This window comes from Tympanuchus pallidicinctus, unplaced genomic scaffold (assembly GCF_026119805.1).
Source record: "Tympanuchus pallidicinctus isolate F22 unplaced genomic scaffold, pur_lepc_1.0 scaffold22, whole genome shotgun sequence".
Classification (NCBI taxonomy): Eukaryota; Metazoa; Chordata; class Aves; order Galliformes; family Phasianidae; genus Tympanuchus; species Tympanuchus pallidicinctus.
In genome coordinates, this window is record NW_026294739.1 from 41,550,833 (window position 1) to 41,573,604 (window position 22,772).

The 22,772-nt window shown below is 47.4% G+C and overlaps 1 protein-coding gene across 1 annotated transcript in view; it reads right to left on the reverse strand.

The window, feature by feature from the left end:
* The window catches only part of GLG1 (golgi glycoprotein 1), a 56,582-nt gene continuing 33,810 nt past the window's right edge, over positions 1-22,772 (reverse strand). The window contains exons 6-26 of the mRNA XM_052685243.1: positions 22,627-22,698; positions 19,864-20,047; positions 18,346-18,560; positions 15,368-15,489; positions 14,557-14,658; positions 12,457-12,610; positions 10,996-11,133; positions 10,094-10,180; positions 9,153-9,215; positions 8,392-8,505; positions 7,920-8,008; positions 6,773-6,890; positions 5,851-5,943; positions 5,172-5,309; positions 4,251-4,374; positions 3,763-3,905; positions 3,441-3,542; positions 2,890-2,997; positions 2,400-2,520; positions 1,143-1,249; positions 1-863 (exon numbers count right to left, since the gene is read on the reverse strand). Of these exons, the coding sequence (XP_052541203.1) occupies positions 696-863; positions 1,143-1,249; positions 2,400-2,520; positions 2,890-2,997; positions 3,441-3,542; positions 3,763-3,905; positions 4,251-4,374; positions 5,172-5,309; positions 5,851-5,943; positions 6,773-6,890; positions 7,920-8,008; positions 8,392-8,505; positions 9,153-9,215; positions 10,094-10,180; positions 10,996-11,133; positions 12,457-12,610; positions 14,557-14,658; positions 15,368-15,489; positions 18,346-18,560; positions 19,864-20,047; positions 22,627-22,698 (2,562 nt within the window). The 3' untranslated portion in view covers positions 1-695. The remainder of the gene's footprint in view (positions 864-1,142; positions 1,250-2,399; positions 2,521-2,889; positions 2,998-3,440; positions 3,543-3,762; positions 3,906-4,250; positions 4,375-5,171; positions 5,310-5,850; positions 5,944-6,772; positions 6,891-7,919; positions 8,009-8,391; positions 8,506-9,152; positions 9,216-10,093; positions 10,181-10,995; positions 11,134-12,456; positions 12,611-14,556; positions 14,659-15,367; positions 15,490-18,345; positions 18,561-19,863; positions 20,048-22,626; positions 22,699-22,772) is intronic.

Sequence of the window (22,772 nt, forward strand, 5' to 3'; positions counted from 1 at the left end):
TGAGTACTTAATCCTGGTCGGTACTTTATTCTATCTTGAGCAGCAGAGGAAGAAAGGGAGGACATCTTTTCAGCCAAAAGAATCCACAGTAACAAAAGCAGGATATTCGCTAGGAGAGGACACCGGTGCCGGTGTCCATAGGTTGTCCCAGACTATGCTCTGAAGATGCTTTACACAAGATGAGCAAGATGTCCAAAACAAGGCCAACTGTGGTGCGAGATGCAATTTACCCTTTACCTTCCTGCCTCCATTTCACCCAGCCACAGAGGAGGACTGTATTTCAGTACGAACCGTTACCTAAATCATATTGTTGGTATGCAGATATATGTCTTCCTTTAAAAATTTACTTAAAAACTGCTTGAGCTGCAGGTCGTTTCAGTCTGATTTGGAGAGTGAAGGCAGTTCCAACAGTACAACAGAGACTTGTCTACAGGCAGGTAAACGAGAGTCTGCTAACAAAGGGGTAACAAAAGCTGCTGGCTGGGCTGCCAATGTTGCACATAAACTTTCATAGGATGAAGATGCTGTGGATGAGATCCAGGATGGGAAAACTGAGCCAACACCTGCTGCTGTTCTAATTTTTTTTTTTTCTTTTTACTCTCCTCTCTCGCAAGAGGGGGTGGGTAGACTATACAGAGGAGGGCTGTACAAAACCGGGCACTGGGCAGGCATTTCTCCAGCAGGCAATCCAGGCTCTACCTGTCCTTGAGCTCTCTTGTCACCCGCTTGGTGATGCGTCCACACATCAGGCCGATCAGGAAGAGTACACAGATGCCAACTGTGATCACAGACAATATGTAATTCTTGGACGGAGAGGTCATAACTTGCATGGCAAGGTCAGAGAAGCCTTCTGCTGGGGCAACCTAGGGGTGAGAGGGAATCAATGAGCCAAGCCGTGCTTTCCATGCGACTCAGCCTGGTTATTTCGTAAGGGCTGCCATCTGCTGCAACAATTACAAGTTAAACTGAAAATTTGGGTTTTATTTTTTCTCCTCTAAAACCTCAAAATGCTGAACAGCACTGCAAGACAACAATGTTCCTAAAGCTCAGGCTTTCAGTAGAACACATTGCAACAGAAAGATCCAATGCAAAAAAAAAACCAAAAAAACCAAGGGAGACCCTTAAATCTGTTCCATATTCACCTTTGCAGCATAGCTCCACATTTCAATACGATCATTAAGGCGTTTCTTGCATTCAGGCTGCAGCCTCACACGCTTGTCCTCCAAAGCTTCCATTAGGCATGACATTTCTGTGATGTGCAGAAGATAGTGTTACAAAATGGAAACCCTGCCTTCAACCACGTGCTGTGGAAAGGCTGCTGGAAAGGGGTATTTCAATTCTATGTGAGGCTGATGGTTGCTCAGCTTCCTAAATGGACCCACTAGGCTGATGAACTGCACACAAAGCCCTGGCTTCCCTTTGAAGGGAATTAATTTTACCTGTCAAACGTACCGAAACAAAAAGCCAACCGTGGGCAAATACTGACAGGAACAAAGCAGGATCAGAGGGATTGGCTAAGAGTAAATCTTGTGAAACTAAAGTGATTTGCTTCTGTAAGAGAAGCAGCTTAGACTCAGGGAAGCCTTTGATACAGCCTACTATAGCACGGGCATAAGCTGGAGCTGCACAAAGCTGATATAGAGTGAAGATACACATCAGATACACATCACTGCAAAATTGATCCCACTCACTTATTCTGAACAGGATTTACCTGAGCAAGGATTTCACAGAAGGGCTACGGAACTGATTTCATGCTTTTTTCAGTAATCACATGAATCAGGCTCTGGGGAGACCTCACTGTGGCCTTCCAATATTTGAAGGGAGCGGATAAACAGGAGGGGGAACGGCTGTTTGTGAGGGTGGGTGGTGATAGGACAAGGGGAATGGTTTTAAACTGAGACAGGGGAGGTTTAGGTTGGATGTTAGGAGGAAGTTTTTCCCCCCAGAGGGCAGTGAGGCACTGGCACAGGCTGCCCAAGGAGGCTGTGGATGCCCCATCCCTGCAGGCATTCGAGGCCAGGCTGGATGTGGCTCTGGGCAGCCTGGGCTGCTGGTTGGTGACCTGCACACAGCAGGGGGTTGGAACTGGATGAGCACTGTGCTCCTTTGCAACCCAGGCCATCCTACAATTAATAATGGAACATAATACACTCTCTTTAAAAACAGCAGACAGGCTGCAAGGATACGACATCAGGACTGCAGAACTGATCCTGCTGCCTTGGGCAGAAGGGAGGACTGAACACTGCTTGATACAGCCCCATCCAGCAGCATCCATCACTTCTGCAGCAGTTCCAGCCCACAGAAAAACAGCAGCAATATCTGGTACTTAAGATCATGCTGGTATGAAAATGCAACTTAAGGCCCTCAGGACTCAGAGGTTGCACAAGGGAAGCACTTACGGCGTCCTCTCCCTGGAGGAATAGCAGCACAGTGGTGTTTAATGTCCAGGGCACAGGCTGTGTGCAGCACTGGGTCCACAAAGATATCTGCTTTGCTCTCCTTCAGCATGTTGAGCACTTCCTGGGGGGGGGGGAGAAGAAATTGCAAGCACATCTCAAGCAACAACAAAAATAGGAGAGAAGAAAACAGCACAGATCCTGCTGCTCTGCACTTCTGAAAGGTGCAGCACCTTTTCCAACCCAGCATCATGCCAAACAACACCACCACTGGATAAAGGTACGAATTTAGGCTGTTTGAGGCTGGATTAAATGTACTGCTTTATGAGGGTAAGCACAGTTACTCGACTGAAATAACCACACTGCTCTAAAACGCAAAGCCTCCATGCTGGCTATAACATGGCCTGGGTTGGGATCTACAAAAGAACTTAAGAACCCCAAGTAGTGCAGGGATGAGATGCCTTTCAGAGCTCATCCAGCACATCTCCTTTACCTTCTTGCACATTTCGGTTTTTATTTTCAGCAGGTTCACTTTCAGGCATTCTTCCACCTGCCCAGTCTGCTCCTGAGCTGCTGCTTCTTCAGCACACAAGCTGGAAATCTATTGCAAAGAAGGCATTTTAATGAATCAGTGGTTAATGACAATGACTGTGCCTTTGATATCTCAATACATCAGTTCATGAGAGGGTTTAGCTAGAGAACACAGGTTACTTTCCCACCCAGAAATCTGTGCCAGATGCGATGCACTCAATAAAGCGTGACCTTCAGAACCCAGCAGCAAGAAGTCCACGTTGCTGCACTGAGAGGAAGGCAGGGAGGAAAGATAGCATAGAAACACAAGCAACACTTGAGACGTGGCTTGTTCAGACTGTTAAGAGTGAAAGCTCAAATCTGATTGTATTCCAGTTAAGCTTGACAAGATCAGAAGGACAAAAAGAAAGCAGTATTTCTCTCACAGTCACAAGCACTGATTGAGAAGGGACTTCATGAGACATGAATGGGGTTTTCATTCAGAATAAGCAAATGCAGAGCTGCTTCTCCTACCTCTTCAGAGCAGTGCATCTGAAGCTGGGGGTCCAGTCGATAATCAAGAGCTGATTCCTGGATTATCACTCGAATTTGGTCCTCGCAGTCTGGAGAGAGACGCTATTGAGCGGAGAAAGTCATTAACCCACTCAATCACCTCCGTTCTCATAAATCAATCCCCTTGCATCTTAACCTGTGTACTCCTTACCTGCTGTGCAGGAGCATAAAACCCCATTTCTGTGTATATATTAGGTGCACTGAAGAAACTGAGTGCAATTTAATTTGTCATTCAGTGAGAGTTGCTCAGCACACAACCCAGCACAGCCTCAGCGCTGCTCACCTGGTCTGCGTACTTCAGCTTCAGGCAGGAGATGACTTGCCCCTCTAACTCTGTGTCATCCTTGGCTCTATTCAGGATATTCTGGCAGAATTTCGGTATGTCTGCTTTGCAGGCCTTCCTCAGCACCGGGTTTAGGCGGTAATCTAACCAGGAAAGATCACAGAACATCATTAGAGCACCCACCTGCTCACACTGCAGCACGTAACGCTCCAAGAGATCTGACAGAGATTTCCCAAGTCACAGTTTTTCCCCATACATTAAATTTTGGGGAACAAAATAACAGTTTTCCACTCATCAACTGTAACTAGGTAAGCGGAGCTTTGGGAGTGAAGCAGCTCTGTGTGCTGGCCCTCAAGAACTGGGCAGAAGAAAGTTAAGTGTGTGCACTGACAGCTGTGTAAGAAACCAGGTCAGTTTTGCCCCAGCCACGCAGATCACTCACTGGCTCAAGCAGACAGTTATTAAGGTCTTTATTCAGGAGGGAATACCTGTGTTCTGTGTGATCTGGCGCTTGGTTATCATTTGCTTGCACTTCGGATCCATCACTTCACTGTTCTTGTTTTGTTTCAAACACTGCAACATGTTTTTTGAGTCTGCTTCTGGACAAAAACGCTGTAAAAACAAAAAGGTGCAGGTTTTATCACTGGAGATGTGAAAACATGGAGACTCGTGGAAGAGAACAACCACACACCCAGCCCAGAGGTACAGAGAACCCCATGCTCCATGCTCCCTAACCCCCTATTTCCAATTAAGAAGAATAGTGCCAGTCTCTCAGCTGCCCATGGGCACGAAGACCTGTGCTTATGGGGTGAGCACCAAGCTGTAGACTCCTGACTTGTTGCCAGCCTTCAGCTTGCATTGGTAGCACTAAGAGACTTCTGCTTTTATTTTCTTTCACAAGTGACAGCAAGTGTATTTACAAGACGGGTCCTTTAAGGCAGCGTTTCTGATTTTAAGCAAGCAGGTTTCTGCACAATTTTTGCCTGCTTATCAGGCTGATGTAAGTCTACGTGCACCAGCAGCGAGCTGAAGATGCCACTCCTCTCTGTAACCTCAGCTTCTCCACCTTGCTTAAAGGACAGTGCAATATACAGCAAGGGGAGCAACGGTATGAGCCCCGTGGGAAGCCTCACAGACTTCCTCCTCCGTTCTGCTGGCACTTGAAGACAAATCTACCGCTGTGCAGGCTTTGATCTGATACTCAGAGTAAGTTAAAGGGAAGAACCCTGAAGAAACCTGATTCTGAGTTGAGAATCTGACTATTTGCATGGAAGCAATCACACTTTGAAACAACACAGACATTTTCTAAGAAGCCTGTGGGAAGTCCAAAACTGTCCGAAAGTCCAAAACCAGCTCAAAGCACTTCCATGTCCAAACCTCACCCTCTGGAATCAGCAAACACCCGTCACCTTGATCATCTGCTTGCAGACCCTCATCAGTGTGTAGTCCAGCTCTGGATCCATCATCTCTGTCTCCTGCAGCTTGAACACCTTCTGGTGGCACCGGGTACTCAGCTGCTTCTTGATTTCTTTCAGGCATTCTATGATCTACAACACAATTACAACCAGGTCAGGCTTGCTGTTGGCATGATTCCGCCCTCTGCTGCTCCAATCCACCTCTGTGCCCCCCTGCTGGCTCACCATCTTCACCCATCAGCACAAGTATGTTTATGGTGCCTAGATTTTATCAGACAAATCGTTACCAGTGCTTATTTCCACCACTTGCTTCAAGCTCATCTTTTCCCACAAACAAATTTAACGCAACAAAGGCGACCTGGACCTGCTCCAAAACCCCAAACCTCATCCTGCAGATTATACCTACAAAACCTTCAGCAACATCTGCAGTCACCAGCAGCTAATAGCTTTATATCAGCACCATCATGCTAATTTTGCACGCTCACAGCAATGCATTCATGCAGTATTAAAGGCTTGGGAACTGGCAGAAAAAAAATACAATGCTCCAAAATAGCAACAGAAGATTTCAGTAATATCAAAATGAAAACCCAAACCTGCAGGGAGAATTATCTAAAAAAAAAAAAAAAGTTTCTGAAGCTAAATTAAATAATAAATCATTCAGGTGATCCATTACCTGAGCATTGCCATAGGGAACGTTCTGGCAGTAATTCTTGATGTCACTTTTACAAGCCTCATAGAGCTCTGGTTCAAGTCTGATGTCCTCCGTCTGCAGGAGAGATTCCAGCACAAACTTTTAACTGGGACTAATACAGTTCAGACAGAGCCATCTGCTTACAAAGGGAGGTCATAGCTTTGATTCAATGGGGGTAAGAAACGTCAACAGGAACTAAACTTTGCAAATCCATGCAGGGTATCAGTTTTGTATGGTGACTGCGGGGTGTTTTTGTTTAAAACACAACGCTAGAGGTAAGCACTTGTTTCCCAGGCTCCTCCTAGAAGGGCACTGACACAAAAGCCTGAGCCAGCTAAAAGATCAGGTGAACAGTGAGGATCACCCAGCAGCCATCCATCTGCTGGGTGATCTATAGGATGCAAATGGAGCTTCCTGCTTTTAGCAGTGCCCAAACAAAGAGCGTGCTGCTGTCAGTACTGCAGCAGAAAGCTCAGAGGTGGCCTTGCATGCTACCCCCAGTTATACACACAGCAGCTTAGAGCAGCTGGACTCAAGGCAGCTCATCTGTTCTCCTCTCCTCAGTCTGTAAAATGAAGCTCATACTTGCTCCAAGAGGACTTGTAAGGACACAGGCACGTGCAGCACGCTGCTGAACACTCATCATCATCACTTCTAGCTGAAATTCCAATGACCACTTAGTTTTCTCAGCCTTCACAAGCCTACACTGAAGGCACTGAAGCAGACAGTCGTTATTTTTCACTGCCAAGGTCAATCGAGCCCAGCGTTGTAAGAACACTGGAAACCATAAGTGAGACACACCATACAAACGAGCTTCATTTTGTTCCAGGGTGCACAAAATAGGAAGTTGGGACTGAAAGACCTTGCCAGAAGAGCAGGCAGACCACGAGTTTCACACGTTTACCATTTCTAGCTCCTCCACACGCAGCTGCTTGCGGCACTTCAGAGACACCCTGTGCTCCTTGGCGTCCTGCAGAGTGTCATTGCGCACCGTTGTGCTCAGACAGATCACTACATCCACCCTGCAGAACAGAAGGAAGGTTTTTAACCCACGTATCCTCTGCTCTGATCAGCCACAACCCCAAGGATCTACACATAACAGCATCCTGAAGTGTCTAGTGGCACAACTCCGAGCCATGGGATTGGAATTAAAACCCCTAAAGCCGATGATATCCAATGGCAATCTAAACCAACAGGTACAGTAATATTCTGAACATCCCTACAAAGCTACTGGCCAGCAAAACCTGTGTTCTTAAAGTCGATGGGCATGTCAGAAAAGACAAACTGTAACCACTAAACCTCAGACATACACAAAGGTATATATCTCTATATGATGATCAGAGGGCTGGAGCAGCTCTCCTGTGAGGGAAGGTTGAGGGAACTGGGCTTGTTTGGCTTGGAAAAGAGAAGGTTTCAGAGAGACCTCATTGTGGCCTTCCAGTGCTTGAAGAGCAGGGATAAACAGGAGGGGGAATGGCTGTGTGTGAGGGTGGACAGTGATAGGACAAGGGGAATGGTTTTAAACTGAGACAGGGGAGGTTTAGGTTGGATGTTAGGAGGAAGTTTTTCCCCCCAGAGGGCAGTGAGGCACTGTTACAGGTTGCCCAAGGAGGCTGTGGATGCCCCATCCCTGCAGGCATTCGAGGCCAGGCTGGATGTGGCTCTGGGCAGCCTGGGCTGCTGGTTGGTGACCTGCACACAGCAGGGGGTTGAAAAGAGGTGAGCACTGTGCTCCTTTGCAACCCAGGTCATCCTATGATTCTAGCACCTACGCAGCATTGCAACCAACCTTTTTCTATCAAGAGAAGGGCATTCATATCATACACTGCAAGCAGTAGTATTGCCACCCATGAACAGGATTGACTTTAAGTGTAATTTAGATCTTGGAGAAGGATACTAAAAGCTTCCCACTGAAATGGACAAACCAGCAACACCACAGAGAAGTCAGCCTTCAGAGGAAGCCCATGCTTTCTGTTACATCCTGAAATACTCTGCACACAACTCTGACACGTTCATACAGTTAGAATGCTGCCTGGTTTGGCGCTACGTACTTTTTTTTGATGTTGGGGCAAAGTTTCAGCACATCCTCCTTGCAGGCCATTTTGAACTTGTAGGAGAACCTGAAGTCTTTCATTTGAACCTGCAGGAACGAAAAGAAATGAGAGATTTTGGTCACCTGGGGAAAAATGGTGCGTGTTGCCTGGAAGAACGCTCAAGCGAAGCAGTCAGCAAATGCTTCTGGCCACAACGTATCCTCATGGATGTCACAGGGATGCTGCCCCTTTGAAGAAGCAAGGACCCCCCATCACATGCCAGGGGGAGGAACTCTGGAGAAGAAACCGTTCCAGAAGTGACCTCCTGTGAGCAGGCACACAAATACAACTCTCTGAATTCACAAAGGCAACCTCAATACAGTTGGAAATCAATCTTAAAAAAAGGAAAGGGTATCATAATTAGCTAATTCCTGCCAACACCCTCAAACGCAACCAGTTCCCACTGATAGCATAGAAAAGCACTGCTTACCAGCTGGAAATGAGTAACTCCGATTGCACATTTCTCGTTCATTTCCTTCTGGTGTTTGTTCTGTATTAAACACTCCATCAGGTCGCCAGAATCAATCTGGTTATCTGCAACCTCCTGCAGGACAGACAAAAGGCTTAAAAATGAGCTACCCTTACAAGACAGGGTTTTCACGCTCCTTTAGCCCCCTGCACCCAGAAGTAACTGAGAGCACGGGGATTTACACGTCTCTGCTGTGAGCACAGGCTCCCACACAATGACCACATTAAGAGGGGCATGAAGAGACACAGCTCAGAGAAGAATCATGCCAGACATATGCAGCTTTAAACTCAGGACGTAACACAGGGATGCAATGCTCATGTGAGTTACTAAGTCAGGTGCTCTCACTGCTCTTTAATTACTCAGTCCTGGAGCAATGGAGGAAGCTATTTCAGCAACGTGAGCAGCTGCACACAGAGGAATGGCTCAGCACACTGCTCAAGGCAAGAGGAAGGAAAACAGTTTCACTTCCAATCAACTGTGAAAAGTAACTCCCAATTACAGGGCAATGTTAATCTTCCAACTCCAGTTTTTGTGCTACTATGCAGAGTACCATGCAGAGCTACGAAGCCTTGTTGGAGGGGGGTTGGTTTTTTCCACTGAGCACTTTTGGCAACTGCTTATTTCTGCTTTTACCTTTGAAATGCAGAAAGCACAGCAAGAATATTAAGATCCGACCTTTCCCACAATGCTCCTTCCCGAGGATACTGGTGCTGAGTACTCACGTGACAGAAGGTCTGGATAATGGGCTCGCATGCTCTCATCAGCAAGGCTTCAATTTGAATGTCCTACAGAAAACACACCAGGTTTCACTTTCACTGTATGCAGCCCAGGAAAAAAATGGCTCTGAAAAGAACCTGGTATGGGTTCAACTCAGAGCAGTTTAGAAGGCTTTGTTCAGATGCAATCCAAAGCTTCACCCTTTGGTTATGGGAATGCTATGGCCCCAACAATGCAGTAAACGTAAGACAAGCCTTCCAGCTTAAGGGAACAGCCTGGCCTCCACAGGTAGCAACTCACTGCTTGGATAATTCAGCCACTTTCCTCCAGATTGGATACTCAGCACTAGAAAGCATCCCACACTTCAGCAGGAGTTAAAGATTAATGATATTTCTGAGCAAAGCATTTTGTAACCACTGGAAGGAAGCATCCCCTTAGGGCAAAACATTGACTAAGAGGTACAGGAAACAGTTTGGGGCAAGATATTCAAACATGCAGCTTCATGAAACAAGCAGAGCTGCTGGCATCACTGGAAAACTGAATGTCCTGCATGGCAGTTATTGCTTGCAAGCTATTTGGGGCCCAGAGGGAAGCTGCAATATGGTACTCAAAATTACTTGCAAGCAGAACAAGAAACCAAGGTCCCTGAACGTATTTTGACTTGTAGTAAAGGTAAGCTACTTATGCACAGCTTCTTTACCTTAAGCCCTTTTGGTCTGCTGATGGCATTTCTCCTGCTTGCAACCTCACCTGTTGCTCAGTTCTCTTCCTCAAGGGCTCCCAATGAAAACTAACAACATATGGAGTAAAAAGGACAGCAGTGCTTTTCTATGCTTAACCCCACACTGCGTTCCTGCACCACTCTTTTATTAAAAAAGAAGTACTGTCAAAATGGCACATTTAACCCCACTGCTCTTCCCTTCATCCCACGCTGGGAAATGCTCACCTCAGACTCCAGCTCAGTCAAGTTTCCCACTATGTCTCTGCAATCAGACACCAAGTCATCAAGATGGTCCTGGAGACATTCCAGCTCCTATCAAAATAGATGTTTCACCATAAGGTCTGAGCATCCTAGACCACAATCCAGGCCTGAGATATTGCAACTCACAGGAAGCTGCCCTTCCTTTGGTAGCCATGAAGCTCCTGTAATGCTGTTTGAGTTGCTTTGCTTTGTTTTTATGGGGGGGGGGGTGATGTATGCACCTAGTAATGGTTAAGAATATTGGTCTAAAATGTTATCATTTGTTCTCAAAAGCTGTGCGATGCATTTTCACTTCTGAAATATCACATTTCAAATGCCCTTGGAATAACCTGAATGAGGGGTTAATTACCCATCTGTGACAGGAAGACAAAGGCCTATGCTCTATGGCATCTGCTGCTGAATGGCTCCTTCCCTCCAGCCATGCTAGGGAAGAACAATTTAACATGAAAGTATTTGTTGAAACTTAGTTAAAAGAGCAGCAGATGTTAGCTCAGCTCTGTATAAACACAGGAAGTATGTCAGTATTTGCCAGATGGGAATAGGATAAAGTTTATGTGGGAAATGTCAAGCTTGTAATAAAATATTACAAATAAGAGTCAGGGCGGGGTTGCTTCTATAAAGTTCTTTTTGTTAACTATCCCCTGGCCTCATTTTGTTCCACTCATGTTTGAACCCACAGCACAAAGCTTCTTCATAGGACTCAGCCCCAGGCTAGGGTAGATTCCATTTCAAGCTGCATGCATTTTTAATACACTCTTGGCTCTAAAGAGATAACCAGCCACGCAAAGTTCCTGCATTTCCCCCTGTTGTGCCCTTCCCACCCATCCAGCTTTGCAAACAGAGCAGGGTTGCTTGGTGTACAGTACCTGCCCCGTCTCTGTTTTCTCACTGCACCACTTCCCCAGGTCGATCATGCACTTGTCCTGCAGGGCCGGGTCCAGCTTCACGTCCATGGCACGCTGGTGGAGGATCCGCTGCACCTCTGCTCTGCACTCCCGTGACAGCTGCAAAGAGGGCACGGAGCACTCAGCGCACGTTTTGGCTCTCTGACCGCATGCTGCACCACTCCAAGCCCACAGGGAAGAAAGGATGGTTCAAAAACAAAACCAGCAGCCCAGAATGAGGCAACAAAGCCCAGCTACAAATTCTTTCCAGCAGCGCCTGCTGCAGCACAGCAGAGCTGACATTCATCAAGGCTGAGGAAGAGACCAAATGCAGGAAACCAAGGGGTATTGGTACCGTGCTTGGCAGAACTGCAGTGTGCTGTTTGGAGCTTAAAACTTCACACACTTCCCTCCCAGAGCGCCCTACCCAGCGCTGCAAAAAAAGTATGGATGCAACCTCTGGTAAGTTTGATTTTAACATGAACTTTCAAAATGACAGCTGCTCCCCAGCCCATCTTCTAATGAATAAATAAAGAGTTAAAAGCCTTTTTTCCTCTTCGATATTAGAGGCAGAGCGGCTATTGATTTTTTTTTGGCCAGTCCTAACATAAAAATGGAATTAGAAAGTCTCCACTCAGCACAGTGAGCAATGGCATTTAAAGAAGATATTCCTAAAAAAGAGATGACACTGCCAGTCAACAGCTGGCCTCTGCCACCACAGACCTCGTACATCCAACTGCAAAATTCCTTTTTAAGCCAACCTGCTGTGTAATCCCACTGGCTCAGAGGAGCTGTGTACAGCACAGTGGCAGAATAGGATGCGAGCACCCAGCTGACATCAAAGGAATGCCTCAACAGAGGCACAAGAGGGCAGCAAAATTGAAAAGAGCACCTCTGAACCCAACAGATGTGATTATGGCACATCTTCAGACTGCAGGGCAGCAAGTCAGATCCCTACTGCCTTCTCTAGAGGCAGCAAAAGCACGTCGACCAGCAGAGCACGCTCCAAAGAACTGAAAGCGTGTTTTGCATCAATAGGAAGAATTTAAGGGACTATAATCCAAAGCTGCATTCAATTCAAAATTCAATTAGAAACAGCTTAAGACAGCTAGGCTCAGAAAGCCCTTCAGCATGAAACCAGTTCTGTAGCTACGCTAGCTATCTGTAAGGAATCACACTGCACTCTGGAAAGAGCAGAAGGAGGACTTGCCCTGCATCTGCACGGATACATGCAGGGAGTGGGCAATCGTCACATCTTCACACGGTCATTCTGCCTTCTCAGAACAGGAACACAGCCCTGCGGGGCACGCTCAAGGAGCTGGACACCTGACCTGGTGCAACACCTAAGCTAAATCCTTCCAACAAGGATTCGGGAGTTCTTGCAGCACGCCACAGCCAGCACACGTCAGGTGGAGCAGCAGCAAGCTGCACGCCAGCACTCACCCTCCGTCCCTGCTCCTCTGTGCGGTAGGCATGCCTGTACAAACAGGAGAACACAGCCCCAGGGGGCATCAGCTCACTGGTCTCATTCCAGCCATGGGTATGGCAGAGGCGGGAGGCGTCGCCCTGGCACTTTCGGTACAGGACCACATCCAACCTGCAGACACAGAGAGCATCACTCACGCTGCTATTTCCTCCACGCTCAAACCTGTGGTGCTGTATTCCGAAATGCTTTCGAGGGGGAAAAAAATCCATTACGAGTTTCAAAGGCTGGAACATCATCATCTGAACAGCAGAACGCCGGTGGCTCCGGTTAGAATCAATTCCCTAATCCTGCAGAAAGGCCTTTAATTACAGATCAAACCCTCTGTGCTTCTTGAAGCACCTCCTATTCTCTCCCACAGCATGCCAGCCAAAGAACACGAGAAAAGCAATCGTCTCCTTGATGTGCTGCAGCAGCACAAAAGCAGGCCCATACCCATCTCATACATGCTTCATACTCAATCATAGAATGGCTTGGGTTGGAAGGGACCCCAGGGACCACCAAGTTCCAAAACCCCCTGCCACAGGCACGGCCACCAACCCCCAGATCTGCTCCCAGGGCTGCCCATCCAACTCAATCCAATTTTGAATCCAGTTTCATAAGCACCTGAGTTCAGTTAATTCTCTGCTGTGGAGCTGAGCAAACTGAAGAGACTCAGCATCCTTTACTTTTGCACATGAGAGGACTGCATGAGCAGATTTCTGAAGACAGTGCCTAATGACATTAAGGTTAAGGGAGAGAGAGGCCCAGCTTTCCAAAAGGGGAGCTCCAGATTCTTCCAGCACTTCAGAAGGCAAACATCAAGTTACATCGCTGGACCAAATTACACAAAACAATACAGTAGAATAAAAACATGATGGTTTTCTTACTGTACATCTATATTAGACATGGAATAAAACCGTTTATCTGAGCCAGCTTCAGTGGGTAAATGAGAAAGAGGAGCCAATGATGCTCTGCCTACAAGAGGAATTAGAATTATCTTTACTCCCAGGAAAATGTAAATACTCCACTTCCCCTCTTTCTCCTGTTTGACTCAATAAATTATCTGCTGGAAATGTGGCAGAAGCACAAGAACCAGCAATGATGGGAAAAACAGGAAAAAAATTAAGTATTCCTATCTATCTATGGAGGCAGCCATCAAGGTCAATAGCAAGCAGGCTCAAAGCCATAAATTCTACGATCCACAAAACCTTGTGCATTTTGGATGGAGAAAATTCACAGTGCTTATCAGCTTTTAACTGCTGGCAATGCTGCCCACAGGTACAGCTGGGTGTCAGATTTTCTTAACATCCCATTTAGGTAAATCCCATTTAGGTACCCTTTGCAGCAACTGAGGCCCATTTCCTGCAGCAGTTCCACCTGGTGAATTCAACTCCTTCACCTCCCATTCAAGGAAAGCCAAGCATTTATTCTTTCCTCAGCTTTTGTGTTTAACGAATGCATACCTCACTCCCAGTCACCTTAATGTACACCTCACACCCAGTCGCCTCAACCCACACAGGCACAACAGGCTCTGCAGATGTTTCAAACAAAGCACTGCCATGTTTTCATGAAGAAACAGGTAAAGTTGTGCTCCACAGGCAGCCATCACACCCAGGGGACCCAAAGCAAGGCAGAAAGAGGAGCAGGGAACCTCCCACCACAGCAGCTGTTTGTTGATCTTAACACTCTGTTCTCATAACTCCCTTTTTGTAGGCTCACAGCAGATAAAACTGGCTGCCATCTATACAGAAAGTGACCTTCAGCTTCATGGTGGCCAGAGAAAGTTCTTTTAAATAAAGATGCATTGAATTTCAGAGCTCAAAGCTAGAGAATCCTCTTCGGGTTGTACCATTCTTTTTATGTGAACACCTGATTTAAGTTAAAAACAGCAAACTGCTGTTCTAACATGCTCCTGCTTCTCCTGTTCTAGATGGGCACAAAGGCCCCCCATATCTGGAATGTTTGGCAGTTCTCCTTCCTCTGAGCAAGGCTATGCAAGTCTGGCAAGGAGTTACTAACACATACAGACACTAAATACAAGCATCAAGTGAGGATAAACCTTGTTTTACAGTACTCACTTCCAGTCACGAGAGATGAAATACTGGAGCTCCAGGAGCCGATGCTCACAGTCCTCCACCATCTTCTCTGTATACAGGTGCTCCATCAGGCAGGACAGAATCCTGAAACCAGAAGGAGAAAAGGTAAGTGTAATGCTATAATGCGATGATAATAGCAGAGTGGCAAAGTCTTTGGCTACAATGGAATGAGAATGAGCCCAAATGCAGCAGCCAAGGATGCAGAAATGAAGGAAAAGAGCTGTTTACCTTTGGAAGGCCTCAGGCAGGCAGGGATCTCCAGCTAGAGATGCCCCCACCTCACTGCCAACCCTAAAATGAGGGCTGGGAAGAGATGGATCCTGGCTCTACCCCTTCCAGTCACTCAGGTGCACTGCTCGCACCAGAACTCCCCTGGGTTGGCCCTGCCTTCCCACCAGGTGCTCCATCACTGCTCCAAGCCATGACTGAGCATTGCCAATGCAGTAAGGAAGAGACTGGGCCTCCTTCTAACAGTCAGCGCTGCCAAATCAGGCTTCCCAACAAACTGTACCTAAGCCATTCTAACACAGCAAAGATTATCTTTCTTCTCTTTCACAAAGAGGACAAACATCAACACACCATATTTATACCCTCCAATTCCACCCTTTTAATTATCTCAGCCAATCTGAGACATGACAAAATCAGAAGGAATATTTAATGCAAAGCCTAGCTCAGGAAACAGTACCATCAGCCCTGAAGACACAGGAGATGTCACTCTGTGCAGCACAGGCTTGCTTGGTTAAGCAGCCCTTTCAAGGCTTGTTATAACCCAGCAGAAGAGAGAGGCACCTACATGGGATCCCCAGACCGTATGTGCTTGCAGGCAGTCTGTATGACGGATTCACAGGCCTCATTCAGGGCTCTGTCAATGCGATAATCGGCACCAGGGTCCGTCTCTTGGATCAGTGTTTGGAGCTGGAAGAAAGAAATCATAGAGAAAACTAAACATACATATACATACATGGAGGAGATCCAGGAGCCCCACTGAAACACAGGATAAAGCGTCATCTGCTGCCCCATCCTGCAGTCCCCCTGCAGGGGTCCTCCTCAAGCCTCCAAACATGAATTTGGGAAGCATGTGCTGGAGGGAGAGGTGGGAACTCAAATGCACTACTCCACCCACTGGTAGTGGGGAAGAGGCAGCCTTCCACACTCTGGGTCATACTCAGCCCCACGTGTTTCACACCGGAGACTAAACAGTCCCAGAGCTCCTTATGTTGCTGTTCTACAGGCAAACGTTTGTAGGTGACAAACTGGGAGCACAAAAAGGAGCTTGCTTAGAATGCAACTGCACACCACTATCAAATGGGCTGCGCTGCGACCACCTTGACACTTACTTAATGATTCTTGTCACCGGTCCTCAGCCCAGCTAAATCAAAAGCACGCTCACAATTTTATCCTCCATCCTTCAAAGCTTGCACCTAAACACCAGCCTGCACACTTATAGGGGGCACCAGCCCTAGCATCACAAAGCACAGGGGGAGAAAAAGCATCAGAGAACCAGAGAAAATGAAAGCTAGGGCTATTTATCCAGTAGGTAGCTTAATGATCAAGAAGACAGAGCCTGGGAGGAACAAGGCATTTCCTGGGCTGAAGCTAATTATGCCCAGCCTCAGCCTGGGGATGCAGGCAGCTGGGATCACTGTGCCAGGTGTTACACAGAGCAGGATCATGTATGATCATGGGAATTACTCCCTCGAGGATGAATGGGTGAATAAGCCCTCCAAGCTGACATTTGCTTACAGGCAGATTAAGCACACTGGTCAGAGCACTACACAGGAAAGCATCTTCCTGCTGCCTCGGTGTTTTTGGTGCTATCAGGTGTAAGAGGCCTGGGCATGGGTGTTAAAACATTCATTATATCAGAGGCCAAGACCTTTCACTCCTTAATCAGGAATGTCAGCCTGAACTCAGCCCTTCTTGGATCTTCCCATGTTTGAATGTCTTCTTCCTACCACACTTTACTGACAGTACCTTGTTGATGGGCAGCACTGGTTTTACTCTCTCTTTTTTTTAGGGACCCATCCCAGCATCCTCATTCACAGGCACCCTTCTGCGTAACCTCCTTGCACAAGAGCTGCTGCAAAGGGCAGGCCACAGAGCCCCCATCCCTGGAGGTGTCCAAGACCCATGGGATGCAGCACTGAAAGTCAATGGGCATGGTGGGTTGAGCTGGGGTTGGCCCTGGGGATTGGTCTCTTCCAACCCTAACGATTCTATGAAAGAATTAAATTGCATTATCAGTGCTCCTAATGACACTACCGAAAGCTCTGGGACAAGGTTTTCACTCTGCCAATATCTACAGACAGACCCGGGACTGCTTTCTCTTCCTTACGAGATTAAGCAGAAAAAAAGTAAAAGCAGGAAGCTCATTTCAACGCAATAAATCAAAACTAAATCGTATTTTATAAAGTCGGCATTCAATTTGCTCATGTTGTCACTGGCAGAGACCAGAACACACGGCTGAACTTCAGGGGGAGTCACTACCAAGCCCTGCTGCTGCATTCACTGACTGTACAGATACAAGAGCTGTGGTCTAATTTTAAGAGAACTAGGAAAAAAAAATACCATTAGATTTCCACATTGTTTTTCCCCAAAAAATATGGAAACCTCCTATCATTTTATGAGAACATAGGCAGAATTGCAACATCCTGACCCCGGGTTTTAAGCTACATTTACAGTGAAAATGGACTACAGAGGTTCCATGTACTGCAGGAGGTCAAGAACACGCATCTCCCCGAATTCCTGCATCAGCAGTAGCACTCCTTCAGCAGCTTTGCATCGATGTCACTTTTCCAGGCTCATCTCCCATACATCGGCTGAAGGGCCATTAAAAACAGGATTAAGTATTAAAAACATAAGATCACATGAAGCAGCACTAATGAGCTAGAACAAGCATTAAATAACTGCTTTCAAACAGGACACATCTGGGCCAAAATTAAAGTTTGAAAAAGGCAAAAGAATCAACCTCATTTCAAAAAGGTATTTTGGAGAGGAACGATCCTTTGTTTCGGTGGCTGCCACACTGCCATGCAGCAGCACGCTGTGCCTGTCCCTGAACTGCCACGTTCATCACTCAAGCTGAGCAAAATGGCAACAACAGAAGAAGTGGCAGCCTGCATGGAGATGATTCTGGTGAACTTCCAGGGTTAGAGCACGAAAGGAACAGAGAAGAGAAGGGATGCTTTAGAACAAGGATGAATGGTGATGGCCTTATGTTGCACCAGGGGAGGATCAGGTTGGATATTAGGAACAATTTCTGCTCCCCAAGAGCAGTGATGCAGTGGCACAGCTGCCCAGGGATGGGGGGATTCCCCGTCCCTGGAGGTGTCCCAGAGCTGTGGGGATGTGGCACTGAGGGACGTGGGCATTGGGCACGGTGGGGGTGGGCTGGGGTTGGGGATTTGAGAGCTCTTTTCCAACCTTAGTGATACCATGATCCTAAAATTTAAAAAGCTTCCCTACATCTCACATCCAGGACTCAAGAACTGCTGGAGTTCAAATACAAAATCCAGAGCAACGCAACTCAAAATGTATTTTCTGAGGGGCAAAAAAATAAGAAAGCATTACAAGCGTGCTGTGAGACAGCAAGTGATACTTCATCCCACGGAAATTACACAAGTGCCTCCAGCACTCAGCGGTGCCCGGCAGAGCTGGATTGCCTGCAGCACAATCTCTGTGGCCATGCAGAACATCAGCAGACAAATCGTTGCCTGCCAGAGCTCTACCAACCCAGCAGCTCAGGATTGCAGAGACAGAAGAGCGTCTCACCGCCTGCTGGCAGTTGGGCCCCACGTTGCCCTTCTCTCCACGCACGACTTTCATCAGGCAGTGCAGCGTGCGGCCCTTGCGGTGCAGACCGGAGCAGTGGTGCTCAATCTCCCCACGGCAGCTCAGGATGATTTCTGGGCTCAGGGAGAAGTCTTCCATGAGCATGCGTCGGTAGTCCAGCATCTCTCCCTGGCACTCGCTGCTCACCTGCCGACCTAGGACAAGAGGAGACTGTGCTTCAGAGCTAATGTTTCTTGGTCAGGATTCTTGATTCTTGATTTGAGAACAGGGACCAAAGCGCAGCATAGAAATCTATCTTTTAAGATGCTTATGTCTGCTATAAGCTCTCCTGTAATCCCATGTAGATGGATTGTTTGGAAGTCAAAAGAAACGCTATGGATTTTGTTCTGTGCCCCTCCAAACCCATTCATCCATCTACACCACCCCATGCACTGGAGGTCCTACGCTGCAACGCTGGCTTACAGGCAATATCACACAAGTCCATGGAGCTGTGTGCAATAGAGTGCTCCTCCTAAGCCGTGCTTCAAGTGCGAGCCACGCTGCAGAACCTGTCTGCTGTGAAAGCAGAAGTCAACAACCCCAGAGCGGTCATTCAGGAAAGCACCTGCCCTTCTGCAGGGTAAGGAAGAAAACTCTTCCCAGAGCGGCACACATTTCCACATCAATCAGAACTGACAAGTTATTCCGAGTCACAAATGCACAGATTGCTTGCAGCCTTACAGCAGTTCTTCCCTCTCTGCCAGAGGCACTGCAGCATGCAGACCTGCTGCTGAACCATAAGCCACCAGCTGAACACCAAGGGGAAAAACAGTTCCTCAGAGCAGATGCAGAGGACACAACATGCCCAACTTGATGCATTATGGCAGTTTCACAGGGAACCTTCAACATGGTCCTGCTGCACAGGGCTCTCTCACACCTGCAGTGGAGTCAGTGGTGTTAAGACTTCCCCAGCTCAATGCTGACCTCAGTGCATAAAAAGAATGCTCTCACACTTAGCTTCATTCCAGATAGCTCCTGCACCAATTACCTAGCTTTTGTTAAGACATTTACTCCAGCTACTGAAGCGGAGAGGAAGAACATAACTTACAAGAGGCATAGGACTGAGAGAACATCTCCATCAAATAAACAAGTTGCCTATTCTGTGTGTTAAACTAGCATTGTTAATGCCTACTACAAAGGAGGAAAAAAGGCTGTTTGGATAACTGTGAATAGAAGGATCTGTAATTACACATCAGCGGTCCAAGTGGGATTTGCTATTTTGCATTTTGAACTCCTTGCCTAAACAACAGTCAGTGTCAGAGGTTGTTTCAGCTATTCTAATCTTCAAAACACCACTGACAGACAGAAGCACACAAGGAGGAAAGCTGCCTTTCAAACGAAGTCAGACCGAAGGTTACCTGGAAAAGGTGACCATAAATACGCTCTGGCTCAAATGTCCAACAGAAACTTGAAGTCAGCAGCCGAGCAAGTCGTACCTCTCCAATGAAGCCCACGTACCTCTGTGCACAGCAGACTCCAGGCACATCAGCAGGTAGGAGAGCCTGGCTTCCCGGGAGCGGGGCAGGTTCTCCACGTTGCAGCGGTATTTCTTCAGGTCGCTCTTACAGGACTTGGCCAGCGAGTAGCTGACTTTGTAGTCCTGGGCAATCAGCTTCTGGCGCGTCGTCAGCGCGTCACGGCACTGCAGGAGACACCAGGATGGCAATTAGCTTCCACAAGCTCATGGCAGAGCTGGATCTGCTGTTAGAAGTGTTTTAAATGAAGCCCGAGGTTCTCGAGCTGGACAGTGGTTAAATCTGTCTTTTCCTACAGAAATGATACAGCTAACAATCCACACTGAGGTCAACAGACCAAAGGTTTCAAAAGCAGATTGCAGAGAACTGCACGTTCATCAGCTTTTGTGGAGGGGGATGGCTGAGCACGACTCATCCTCAGCACCTAAGATGAGTTGCTGACATTTATCCCAGTGCTGGGGCGTGCTCACCCCATGCCCTCAAGAAGCAACTCCTCCCCATCACATCTGCAGACAGCGTGTGCTGTGGGTTTGTTCTGCAGCACAGCAATCAGATGGCAGCACTGGTACACACCTGATCCTCGTACTGCCATCCAAGTGGGGTATCCTCAGGGTCTGTGAACTTCTAGCCATGGAAACTCACAAGGACGTGCTAGGGCCAAACCCATTCCCTTGAGGATCCACTCCAAAAAGGGCCTGTAAAAACACTGCTCTGCTTCCTAACCTTTGTTTCAATTGCATGTATGTTAAATCTCACAGTAGCAGATAATTTAGACTACCCTGGGCTAATTTCTCAGTTTTCAGACTACTTGAAAAGAAGGAAAGCCACATGTGTAGGGGAGAAAATGGGCAGCAAATCTCAACGCAAGGAACAGAAAAAACCCTGCAGCTCTCTTCCCTTTGTTGCATTACTTTTTTTTTTCCTGCCTTTTCTCCCCTTCTTCCCATACCTACTCCACAACCTAGAAGTCCCACTGTGACATTATCCCATCCTCTCCTCCGTGCTCCATGCCATGCCCAGGGCCTTGGGAGCAGAGAGACTTGAAGCTGTGGATGCACAGAGGTGTGAACTCACAGAACCCCCCATCTCCAAGGCTGGTGCCCTGCAAATTGCACCCTCAGCACATCCCTACCAAAGCTGTGGCTTTGTCTGACTTCTCAACGCCTTGTATTTGTACCTGACAAGGGTCAGGCAGCTTACCAGACCCTGCAAAAACAGCACTGCCTCTGTACAGCCAAAACCAGGCTGAGCAAAGACAGCAGTCCATTTCAGCAGCGTGTTTGTAGAAAATGAAGTTTTGTTTTGAGCCCTCAGGGATGACTCCCTCAGTTCTGAATTCACTAATTGGAGCTAAGCTTTCATACAGCTAATGCATTTAAAGGAAAGGAAATGAGTCTGATCCCTCCAGGGCCTCAGCACGGTGCTCCTCCAGCACAGCTTCTGGAGAAGGCCTTGCAGACACCCATCTCTGTACCCTTTCAGACAGTTGATATCACCCCATTTAATTCCAACTGCTACAACGATGCTCCTCAAGTGACTGAAGGCATTACCACCTTCCCAAAGCACCTGCATTAATACAGCTGCAAACAAACTCCTTTCAGGGACAGACTTTCCAGAACTGCTTTTATTTGCTGTTGAAAAGCACATCCTCATGATTAGCACAAGGAAAATGCTAGCAACAACCACGTGTCCTTCCCATGTATCTTGCTACTTCCTGCTCAAGATTTTTGGTTTCAAGGCTTTAGAAAGCAAAGCACAGACTGTCCTGCGGTGGGACATCTGGACGCTGTTTCTGATCTGTACATTGTGATGTACAAGAAGGCCTCACCAAGAAGGGAGGAAAAAGAAGATCCAGGGACCTCCAGGCCAGGCCCTACTGAGGCACGTGGAAAATAAAGATAAGGGGACTGGTGGCAACCGACACGGCTTCACCAAGGGCGAGTCACACCTGACAAAACTCAGTGGTCTTTGTGATGGAGTTACAGCATCAGTGGATAAAGGAAGAGCAACTGATGTCACCTGCGAGGACAGGCTGAGAGAGCTGGGGCTCTTCAGTCTGGAGAAGGAACAAAAGGCTCCAGGGGGACGTGAGAGTGGCCTTCCAGTACCTGGAGGGGCCTCCAGGAAAGCTGGGGAGGGACTTTTTATAAGGGCATGTAGGGAGAGGACAAAGTATAAATGGTTTTAAACTGGAAGAGGGTAGATTTAGACTAATGTTAATAAGAAATTCTTTAGTGTGGGGGTGGTGAGGCACTGGAACAGTGAGGCTGTGGATGCCCCTTCCCTGCAAGCACTCAAGGCCAGGCTGGATGGGGCTGTGAGCAATCTGTTCTGGAGGGAGGTGTCCCTGCCTTTAGCACGGGGGTTGGAAGAGATACCTTAAAGGTCCCTTCCAACCCAAACCATTCTCTGACATATCAAGCTGACACCCAGCATGAGGCCACTTCTACTTGCACCACAGTCACAATGCTACCACCCCAGTACCAAGCCTGCCTTCCCAAATTACCCACTCAAAAGCTTTGATGTATTTAAAACCTTCAACTTTAAAGGCTATTACTTGGATGCAATTAACTCAAGCTACCAGCACGTAGCTGGAAACACAAGCACATCTGTTAAAGCAGCCAGCTGTCTGACCATGTAAATGATGGATTTTCCTCAGTGCTGCAAAAGAATGAGGCGGTTTGAACTGATGAACAGCCCAGTGACTTTTGCATTAAGGATTCCTCTCAGCGAGGCAGATACCCACCTTCTCACTCATTGATTCTTCAAACTTGTGATTAAAGAGGCACTTGTAAACTCGGCCTTCCCCAGCCTGAGTCTGTGAAGCAGAACAGCAACATTTGCCATTAAAGATAAGATGCCTAATGCTTAACAAGCAGGCTAAACTACCCC